At 27.7% G+C, this 11,969-nt stretch overlaps 1 protein-coding gene across 1 annotated transcript; it reads right to left on the reverse strand.

Moving 5' to 3' along the window:
• Positions 1-375: 375 nt before the first annotated feature.
• LOC100206228 (polyisoprenoid diphosphate/phosphate phosphohydrolase PLPP6) lies at positions 376-954 on the reverse strand. The gene has a single exon (XM_065789408.1). The coding sequence runs from the start codon at positions 952-954 to the stop codon at positions 376-378; it is 579 nt and encodes a 192-aa protein (XP_065645480.1).
• Positions 955-11,969: the final 11,015 nt, after the last annotated feature.

Genomic DNA, 11,969 nt, shown 5'->3' on the forward strand with positions numbered 1-11,969 from the left:
AAAAAAAAAAATGGGATGAGTTTTAGAAATTTTAAAATACCATTCCATCTAACTATTGCTATATTATTAGATATATAAAAAGAAGGCAAGATGGCATCTCACCTCACTTTGAGCACTATGTATCACACATGCACACATACATCAGTGTGTTTGTGTATGGTGACATTATTTAATAAAATTTAAAAAATCAATAATGACCTTGTGTTTTTAGTTTGATAATGATTTCTTCTATGAGCCAAAATATTACTAATTTTTAATAAATAATTGGTTTTACAAAATATATGTATTTCAAAATGTTATTACACATGATTGTTTATTATTTAACAATAAAAAATTATTATTAGTTTGTGCAAATCAAATAATCAAATAAAATATTTAAAACCTATTTCCAACATACAAGTAAGATGTAACAACGTAAGCATTAGCTATCCCAACTATAATACCTACAATAACATCTAAAATATGGTGTCTACCAAGCATAACTCGAGATAAACTAACCAAAAAAGCCCATAATAAAATATAAGCAACATAAAGAGCTTTTGGGTCATATAAATAATAAATAGTAAACAACATAAAAGAACGAGTAGCATGACCAGATGGAAACGAATAACAATCTATTTTGGTGGCAGAGAGCGTTATGTCATTTTCATTATAACTTGGCCGAGGTCTTTTAAATGCCAGTTTCAAAAATGATATTGTAAGTAAGTCAAACAATAATCCAATAAAAACATTTATATAAAACTCTCTAATATATTCTTGATTGTAATAAATTGAAATAAAAATATAAATTATCCAAGGAACTCCATGTGCAGTCCATTCAAGAAACTTTAAAAAGAATCTAACATGTTTAAAGAGTTCATTACCAAAATAGCCATTGTATATACTTATTTTTCTTGATATTGCGTAATCTAAATACAAAGCTCTTTCAATTTGTTTTTTATAAACTGTTTTCATTTTAAAGCGATAAAATCCAAGTTACTAAAACTTAATTCATCATTTTGACAATTCACGATCACCACTTATTAAATTTATAGTCATTAAACGGTTTGTTATTGGTTAAGTAAGTACGTTATTTTTTCTTTATCAACCGTTATTTAGCTCGGTTTCAATTCCGAGCACAATGTTTCCCGGAGCAAAAATTATACCTGTGGTTCAAACTCAAAAATAACGATTTTTTGTTTTGTAATTGTTATTCACTCCCAACAAGGCTGCAAGCAACCACATTATGCTGTGAGTTACTCGAATAGAAAGATTAGAGGTAAAGTGCTTTAAAAATTACTTAAACTTTTGAACCATTTGTTTTCTTATCAGAAATTGTTTTGCGCTGTGAAACATCATACTTTTTTGTCGTTAAGATCGAAGTTTACGAGATGGTTTTTCCTCTTCAATTTGTATATATATATTTTTAAACTTGTTAGATAAATAAATATATATAGCTAAACAGCAGCAAGATTATCTTATAAAGTATAAGAAATTGTTATAAAACTAAAAATTAAACATATATTTAAAACAACTTTTGGCAAGAATGTAAATCAGTATGCAAAATCAGTAAATCAACTGGAAGAACCTCGTGTTTTCCGAGCATTATATCTAGTATGTTGTATTTAAAAGCAAAAAGCTATTTTCAAAAACAAAAATCTAAAATCAACTTTAAAATAATGCTTAAAAAGGTGAAAAAAAGTAATTAAAATCGGTTGCTATTTGCGTTGCTAGGGAGATTAAAATAACAAACATCTAAATAAATGAAATTTTGAACAATTTCAGTATCTATTTACAAAAAATAAATATCACCAACAGTTTCTACAATAAACTTGAGTTAAATTAAATGTATTTTTGAAAAAATAAATTTTTAAAATAATTAACACTTTTTAATGTGGTTGTGCCCCCTTAATGAGGTGTAAAGTTGGAATAGTTCTTTCCAAAACGTGTTTTACACTGCTAATTTTTTAAGATACCAATGCAACCACGCGCAATTTTATTTATTAAATAAAGATTAGAATTATAGCTATGTTCTGATGTAAAATAATCCATGTTGACTTCAATAGTTACAGCTTCCTGAAGTTCGTTTTTTGCGCAATTTTTGTAATTTTTGTAATTTTTGTACTAGACTATTTCTAGACAACGAAGAACTTTTTCTTTTATTTTTTTAATTTTTTTTAGTAAAATTTGCGGCTGGCTGTTATAAATAAGTTGAAAAAACTTATTAAAATAAATAATATTCTAATTACAGCTTCATAAAGTGTGATATAATGCAAAATAAGCAAATTGATTGAAATAAGCCCGATTTTCAAATTAACCGAACAACAAATATTTATACCAAAATATTTTGAATTTGTCATTACATCTATTATACAAACCAAATATGTGAAGAAGAACTAAATCGGTGACATTTAGTATTCGCAACTGTCTGATTCTTACAGACAATGACTCTTAATTAAATTTTGCAGACAATTCAAGTTTAGTTGCTATTAATGATTTAAGAAATTTGATGTCATCCTTCAAGTCTGAAATTTAACTTAAGCAAATGCTATAAGCAAACTTGGACTTATGCTATACTTGAAATTTGGTTGTTTTAAAGTTAGACTTGAAAAGCCTACTGGAAGAAGCAAAAATCTTTCCGAATGCACGAAGCGAACTCGAAAGTTTAAGTTATACTTCAAATCTGAAGTCTGACGAAAGTCTAACGCATGAAACAAACTTGAAATAAATCGTTCTCTTAATTTATTAATTTATCTAAAGTTAACATTTTAATAAAATATTTGTAACTTTTATGAAAAAAAATATTTTTCCTAACTTTATACAAAGACTTTTATAAATAAAAAAAAAGTAAAAGAATTTTATAAATGATTAATATATACTTTCTAAAAACTTTTTAAATGTGACTGCCGTTTTTTCCCATAAACTCTTCATTTATATTATCACTATAATTACATTATTATAACTATAATTATAACAAATTACATATATATATATATATATATATATATATATATATATATATATATATATATATATATATATATATATATATATATATATATATATATATATAAATATGTTAGTGAGTTCTACAAATAAAGTGCTCAATATTCTTAAAGAACAGAGCAATAATAAAATAGTAAAAAAAATTATCTAATTTTTAGTTGCCTTTCACAGCATGTTTCACCATCAGTAGGCTTATCAGGAAGCATTCTAGATGAACCTACTGATGAACTTCCTGATGAACCTACTGATGGTGAAACATGCTGTTGAAGGCAACTAAAAATTAGATAAGTGTTTTTACTAATTTATATATATTTATATAGAGAGAGAGAAGAGAGTTGCCATAATTAGAACAGCGCCTTAATTGGAGCAATTGAATTTATTTAAAAAAAAAATTAACTCGATGGTATTTAAAATGCAAAATAACAATATAAACTTATCTTATACGTTGCTGCGAGCATGATATTGCAGTGATATAACAAAATAGTCCAAAGTTTCCTTAATTGGAACTTTAAAGTTTTCCTTACTTAATAATAAAATCCATGGGTCGTAGAAATAGTTCAAGCGCAATTTAAAAATACTTTATTTAGTGGTTTTAAATAAATTTTAATAAGTTAAGAGAACGTCATAACAGTTGAAACTTTTATGCAATTTTCTATTTGAAGACTTTCAGTTTGTCATATATATATATATATATATATATATATATATATATATATATATATATATATATATATATATATATATATATATATATATATATCAGCAAACTCCAAACATTTATATGTTTATACTTATGCCAACTATGGATGGTTTGTGAAAAATTGCGATGATTGGAGTCTGGGAACAAAATAACCCTAAAATTTTTGCCATCACCCTCGCCAAACGTGAGAGTAACAAGTTGATAAAATGTTTTTTGTACTACTCTTAACTAGACTTACATTTTAAGTTTCATAAAAAAATCTCTAAGCGTTCAAAAATTATGACCATATAAAATTAGTAACCCTTTCAAATTGAGGGGGGATCAAATTTATATGGTCATAACTTTTGAACGCCGAAATATTTCACGAATACTTTTTGTTCTTAGGCTCCAATCATCGCAATTTTTTGCAAAGAATCCTTAGTTGATATAAGTATAAAATATGCTTCAGAAAAAGTAGATAATAAAAAAGAATCAAACTTCTTGAATTTAATTGTAGCCAACACTAATAACTCATACTAATAACTGCAAAATCCACCGAAAGTGGACTAATATACAAATAAAAGCAACATCAAACGTTAGTCCAAATCTTGTGCAATAAAAATTATTTTCCACAAAGTATCTTAATGATGAAATACAGTTTTAAGCAAACATGTTGGAAAAAAATGGACTCGATAGATTAAAGCTTGAAGTTGTTTGCTAAGAAATATATTTAGAAAAGAAAGAATCTTTCTTATATAAATTATAATAAAACAGAACCAAGTAAATATACAGTTAGGCTTTTATAGCTCCCAAGAATAGCAATCCCGGTGTCTACAAACTCAAATGCTCTTGTGGCGGTATATACATTGGCGAAACAAAAAAAAATTTTTAACGAGATGCATTGAACATCAAAAAAACTATTTGAAAGGGAATTGAGATGCATCTTGAGCAACCGAACATGGTAGAAAATGTAATGGTATGTTTGATTGGTCACATCCCAAAACTCTGGCAAATAGTTCGGAATATGATGGACGCAAGTGAGAGAATCACTCGAAATTAACTACGCCTTAACATACCAAGAAATAAAAAACACTTTACTTAATACTACTTTACGTGACAATAGCGTTAATATACAAACAATAGCGTGACTCTAGAAACGGTTGAAGACTTCTGTTTAATAAAGTTAACTAAAAAAAACGGATTTAAATACTATTTGTTAATTTTATATTTACATTGCTACGTAATCGTTAATGACTTCTTTTTAAGTTCTTCTTTTAATGTTTTTATGTAATATTTGTAACGATTTTTTGTATTATATTTTATGTCTGATGATTATCTAGTCAATACAGGTCAGAATATTACTAGGAAAAAGTTTGTACGCAGTTGCTGTTTTATGCTATATATATATATATATATATATATATATATATATATATATATATATATATATATATATATATATATATATATATATATAGTTTTATTTATATATAAACAGTATTTTTAAACTTTTTTTGATTTTAATAACTTTGAAAATTTCCTGAAAATATTGGAACAATAGATGAAACATATCCTATAACAAGTCCTGAAGTAGAAAATGCAGAAACGGGATCGAAACAGAAAACGATATTTTTCTTTGAACTGCCAGGCAAAAAAATTTTTGTCTGCTTGTATTCAATGAGCTTTCAATGTTCAAGGATCACAAAGTTTTTACCAACTCAGCAATTAAACAGGTTTTAGAAGCTCATCAGCACGTCCATGTTTTGGGGACAACGTCCCATATAATCAGCACAAGTGCAATAGTGGAATGTTATTTTGCCACTTAAAAAAAAAGATTTGTTTGCAATATCCCTTCACAAATAAAACCAAAAAACTTTATAGACATTTTTGTATCTTGCTTTACTTCACAACATTTAAACAAAATGATCTCTTGGTATACGATGAAATGTAAAATTATAATAAGGGAAACGGTTCCAAAGCATCTAAGAGAGGCTTTGTTAATTTTGTAACACCTTTTAATTTATGTTTGTAAGTTAATATTTCAGAGAATAAAATTCAAATAAATTATTTAAAAATATATAGCTAATTTGCTTTAATTAGAAGGTTTTCCCTTCACAAATATTCTGTCGCTACTAGTTGCAAAGTTTTTTTTTCCAATTCCGCTTTCAAATCAACTATTAAATTTTTCAAGTTTGAATATTTTAAGCGCGATATTGAAATTTCGTTTACGCATTGAAGTTTCGTTTACGCATTTGCTAAAGCTTTTTTTTTTGAAGTCAGACTTAAAAGTTTAAGCCGAACTTTACTTAAGTTTGCTTCTTGCGTTCTTTCCTTAGAGATAAAGTTGTTAACCATATGTGTTACAAAATACACAATAAAATTGCTAGTGAGTTAAGCGCATATTTGGAAACTAAAATGCTGGAAGTTACGGCATGTGTTTTTATTAAATATATTCTTTTATTTAGTATATATATACTGAATACTTGGATATCTATTACTATAAAAGAAGCGAATGTTGTTTTGTTTTGGAGGTGAAGGAACTTCCACTTGAGTTCCCATTTCGCGTTTTGCTGAATCTCAGCTTCACAAATATGTATCTTAACTGCAATATAACGTATTTACTTCTAATTGGCTTGAATTAATCTTCAAGCCAATTAGAGGTAAAATGCTAGTGTTATAAAAAAAGGTTAACATAAAGAACTAGTTTTCATCTCCCTTTATTCAATGGAGTTGCCTCATTGAAAGAGTTCCTCATTGAAAGATCTTTCTGCAATCAATTAAAATATTAAAAAAATTCTAAATAATGTTCATATAAATGGATTTTTTTTAATTTTTAGAACTTTTAATATTATTGCAAAAGTACAATTTGCGCAAAACACATTTTTCTTCTGAATAGGGTCATGGCTTTCCCTACCGCGACTTTAAGAAAACTTTTAACTTCTTAACTCCAAAACCGTAACAGATTTTTGTTTAGCGTTTTCGAATTATTATTTTATAATCAATTATTAACTAATTTATATTATTCAAATTTGAGTAAAATAATTTTTTGTATGTTATTTTTAATTTTTTGTAAGATCTAGGACGTTTCTTCGCCTTTTTTTTTTTTTTGTTATTTATTTATTTCGTCATTAAAAAAAAAATACAACGTCGTTTTATATAAATAAAATTTACATGACCGGGGCTAAAATTAATAATAATATTTGCCTTAATACTACGCCCCGACGTGCTTTCATTAGCAAGCGTGTACAATCATTAAAATGTAAACATAAAATTACTCTGTACCATATAAAAAATAAATACAAATTTTACAAGTATTTTAATATTAGTAACTAATCTATAATCAAAAGAAAATCGTAAAAAAAAGATAAAAAAAAAAAATAATAATAATAATAATAATAATTACACCTAAAAATTAAAAATAACTAAATTGGAGAAGTTAAGGAAAATTTAATTTAATTGTTCTTTATTACATTTTTATACAAATATATAAAGTTAAAAAGCTTATATTGAAGATTGTGGTAAAATAATGATAAAAATTAAATAAAAATAATGAACGCGGAAACTCAAATAAGACTAAGAGGTCTTGTCATGAGAACCGCTAAAGTTTGACGCGTCAATAGTCATGCAATGCGACTATCGCATAATTGTTTAGTAATAAATATAGTATTTGAATTTTTCCTTAAATTATGGTAGGCTTTGAAATATGGTAGGCTTTACTAGGATCATTAATCTTTGGACTTTTTTTTTTTTTTTTTCTGTATCTTCTTTTCAGTAGGGCACAATTTTCTTGACGAATTTTCATTTTTCTTCAAAACTATTATTTTCTTCAACCATTGTAAAACCTACCGTGTAACGCACCACCTAACGTAATTGATTCTCCACCTACCGTGTATGAAAAAAATCGTATATTTTAATTTTAGTTTTATTTATTTAAATATGATTACAAAACAAAGAAACATTGGTTCTAAAATTATCACCCAAAGCTTTTTTCTGAATCTAAACTTTTTTTCTTTTTAAATTCTCTTTTTAAATGTTTTTTTATTTTTATTTTTATTTTGTAACAGCTTGTTTTCTTTTAAATTTTTCTTGTTTTTCTTTTTTTTTCGACTCTCTTTTTACAGTAGCTAATTTTTACGTATAATTTTATTAATATCTTCTTCTTCCTTTGCATTTTCTTTAGTTATTTGAATCTCTAACCATTTGCCATTAAAGAAAGTCGTGTAGTGGATTTAGATCTTTTATTATTTTGTTATTTAAATGTGGTGGATCTGTTGCTGATTTACTTTCCCCAATTATTACGCGTTTTCCGAATACGCTAACATCACTAGATACGTTTTCGATTTGCGTGCTGCTAATATCTAAATACGATTCTTTATCGATTTCATTGTTCGATACATTATTTTTGGCTTCTATAAATGTTTGTTTGGAGCTATTGTTAAATTTCAGTTTTTTCCAAATATTAGATAATTCCCTGAAGTCAGTTTTTCCTCTCCATTCTTAATTTCTAGTTTTTTCAAACGGGAACAATACTTCAGGTGCAACGTTATTTTCAAATATGTTTCCCACATTATTATGGCTTGAAAGATTCGTTTCATTATTATCAATTGTAGAATTCACTTTAATACGTTGAATTAATCTTTTATATTCAAATTTTGTTCGCATTAAATGAAAATATTCTTGTCGACCTAAATCCGCAAATAATATTTTTTTTTCATATTTGGATACATAACAAAATTATTCAACCACATTGGCACTTTTTCTCTGCGAATTTCATTAAAATTATTATCCAATTTAAATTGCCTACAAATGTTCTGCCTTTTCTTTTTTTCATTGGTCCGAAAACTGACACATCTAATGGTTGTAAGATGTGTGTTATATTAGGAAACAACGAAATCAAATGAATTCTTTCCAAAGAGCAATGCATGCTGAGCTCTTTAGACAGATGCGAGCGATGTCCATCCATGAACATTTGTATTGGTAATTGATTATTAACTGATTTCAAATATGGTACTAACACATTTGTGAAGTACTCATTAAAGCATTCGCCGATCATCCAGCCGCTGTCACTTTTACCGAGACCCCAACCTGGTGGTGCAGCAGCAGTAATAGTTTTTGGCATTCGAGTATACTGGTACAATGTTAATGATAGTGCAAAATCACCATTTGCATTTACACAAAGTAGAGTTGTAAAGTTTTCCTTATCGCTATTGTTGTATTCTTCATAAACATTTCTTCCTCGAATGCCAATTACTTTTCCAGTTTTTGGTACTAACTCAAAACCAGTTTCGTCTAAATAAAAAAAACATGAGATGGACCATTAAGGATTGCGCATCATCGCCTAATAATTCATATACCGCATTAAACCATTTTCTTTAACTTCCATAAACGGTAAGTGCTAACTAAAATAATATAATTTTCGTAATCACCTACCGTGTAAAGGATTAAATAATGTTATACAAAAAACACTAATATTTTTGGATAAAATATAAAATATTCAATGTTTTTACAACTATTTTAAACTTTTATAGAAAAAAATATATAAATTTGAAACGATGAAAAAAACTAGACAAACTTTTTTTTACTGTTAGAGATTTTCTTTAGAAAGCAATAAAAAAATCATTTGCAGGTAAAAAACACCTCCAATCTTTAAAAATATATATTTTTTAAAATATACGATTACTGAAATAAGTTAGTTTTGTATAAAACAATACTAAAAAAATAAATTAAAAAAAAACATAAAAAATTTGCTGATTTTTTCAAAAACCACTGTAGGTGCTTCTTTACGGTAGGGGGTGCCATGACCCTACGTCTTTATGGAAACTAAAAATCACGATGATAGTTAAAATTTAATGAGATTTTTATTTGGCAGTACAAATTTAATACGAGACTTATACTAGTAAAAATAAGCTGGAGTATAAATCTCATATTACACCGGTCATTAATTATAATATCAGTTAAGAAGTTTATATTATTTCTAATCTGATATCAATTAAAAAAAAATCTAAAAATGTATTTGATAGTAACAATCAGGGGCGGATTAAGGTATTGTGCTACCTTAAGCATATAAGCTATTGGAAATTTCATGGGCGCGAGGCGAGGTTTTTAAAAATAAATCCCTTAAAAAGCCGCCAGAGGTATTCTTGCCAGGAAGGGACTTTAAAGACTTTCTCTCCCTTTTTCTTCTAAGGGTCTGGAGGAGCGCTGCAAGCTCCCCCAGGGGAGTCTGGGGTGCTGGAAGCCTAAAAAGTGAGCGTTAAAATACAAGTGTGTCAATACAAAACATTTTTTGTGAAAGAGCCTTTGTTTGGTTGGTATAAAATCTATCAAAAATATTAAATATACATTCAGTCATTGAACAAATAACATCCTATTTTTTTATTTGGTTAAAAGTATTGAACTTTATTCCAGAAAGTGGAACTTGCTGAAAGCATTTAACTTTTTGTTTTCATATGAAGAAAAATAGTTTTTCTTCAAATTAAAACAAAAAAAAAGGGGCTCAAAGATAATGATTTTGATGTGAGAAATGAAGAATGTGGTAAACAATCAAAATATTTTGAAGACGCCGAATCGAAAGCAATTTTGGGTGAAGATGAAACTTTGAGTCAAAAGCAAATAGCTGCAATGTTAAAAGTTGCACAACAAACAATTTCTGATCATTAAAAAGCTATGGAAAAGATCTAAAAGTGTGAAAAGTTGGTGCCACATGATTTAAATAAATGACAGAATAAAAATCAAAAAAAAAAAAAAGCTTGTAAAATTTGCTTTAAAGGTACGAAAAAATGTCAGTTTAGTATTAAATTGTTAGTGGCGATGAAAAATGGATTTGATTTAAGTACCCTAAACGGAAAAAATTATGGGTTAATTTGGGACAACCATCAGCATTGACTAAAAAACCAGATTGGTATAGCACGAAAGCAATGTTCTGTGCTTGGTGGGATTAGAAAGGTGTGGTATATCTTGAGCTTCTATCTGGTGAAATTTTGAATGCTCATTTGCTGCAGACAAATGATCAGTTTAAAACATGCATTGATTTAAAAACGAACAGAGTTGGCCAAAAGACATGGCAAAGTAATTTTTTTACACGACAATGCACTTACTCACAAAGAAAAAATGGTCCCAGATAAGTACTTTAATTGTACCCTGATACAATCAAAGTACTTGGCTGGGAGCTGTTACCCTACCCGCCGTCCTTACAAGACTTGGCCCCTGTTAGCTACCATTTATTTTCGTTGATGGAAAATGCATTGGCTGAGCAGCACTTCGATTCCTACAATAAAGTTGAACTTGGGTTTAAGAAATAATTTTTATTTTTCCATTCAAAATTTGTTTTTCATTTTTACACATAAAACGCTCACTTCATACCGGTAAAAACGGTAGTTCTGATACTTTTAAAATCATCAATTGATTTACAATTTATTTCATTCATTTTTTTTTTTGAAATATAGAAACCTCTATATGACTCGCTTAAGGGAACGTTATTAATGCGCATTTGTTCCGGGCCTGTGTGTTTTTAGTGTTGAAATATGTTCTTTTGTGTTTTAAACCAGACTAGCTGTTTTGATAAATCTCATTATGTAACTGCGCACTGTATCATTTAGTAAGATAATTTTTTTTATATATATTTACAACATCCGGATTCTTGAAAGATATTGAAAAAAGAACTGTTGGTATACTTTTCTCTTGGTAATTGTTTTTTAAAAGCTTAAAATATGCACGAAAATATTTAGGCGGGAATTTGTTTATAAAATGGCGAACGTTCAAACGTCCTTAACAAACTTCTCTCCAAAAGTAGTTGGAGGTTCAGTCAATAAAGAAAACATAACACCTCATGCAGGAATGAAGACTGATATTAAATTGAATTTTTCACCTTTTTCAAGTGGAAAAAAAAACAAATCCTTTAAAATATTAAATGATGAAGAAATCGCTCAAAAAAAGCTTTGCGATAAAACAATACAACCAAAGAAGCCTCGAAAAAATCTTGCTACACTACAACCTTCCATAGATGGTTCGTTAACTGGTCAAAATACTCCCCAGAAAGACTCATTCTTTAATAAAAAAAGTCTAAAAAACGACGATCTTGTTGATAAAGCAATCTTATTAATGAAAGCAACGGAAAGCACAAATGAAAAATATTGGCAAAAAATAGCTGAAGAAAGAAGATTAGCTTTAGAAGAAACACTTTCAGAAAACGAAAAGCTCTACACTGATATAGATAATTTAAAGGAAGAAAACGAACGTTTAAAAAAAGAACTAAGCGAATGTATTTACTTTAAAGTATTGTATCAGAATACAAAAATAGACTAAA

This window comes from Hydra vulgaris, chromosome 02 (genome assembly GCF_038396675.1).
Source record: "Hydra vulgaris chromosome 02, alternate assembly HydraT2T_AEP".
In the NCBI taxonomy this organism is placed as follows: Eukaryota; Metazoa; Cnidaria; class Hydrozoa; order Anthoathecata; family Hydridae; genus Hydra; species Hydra vulgaris.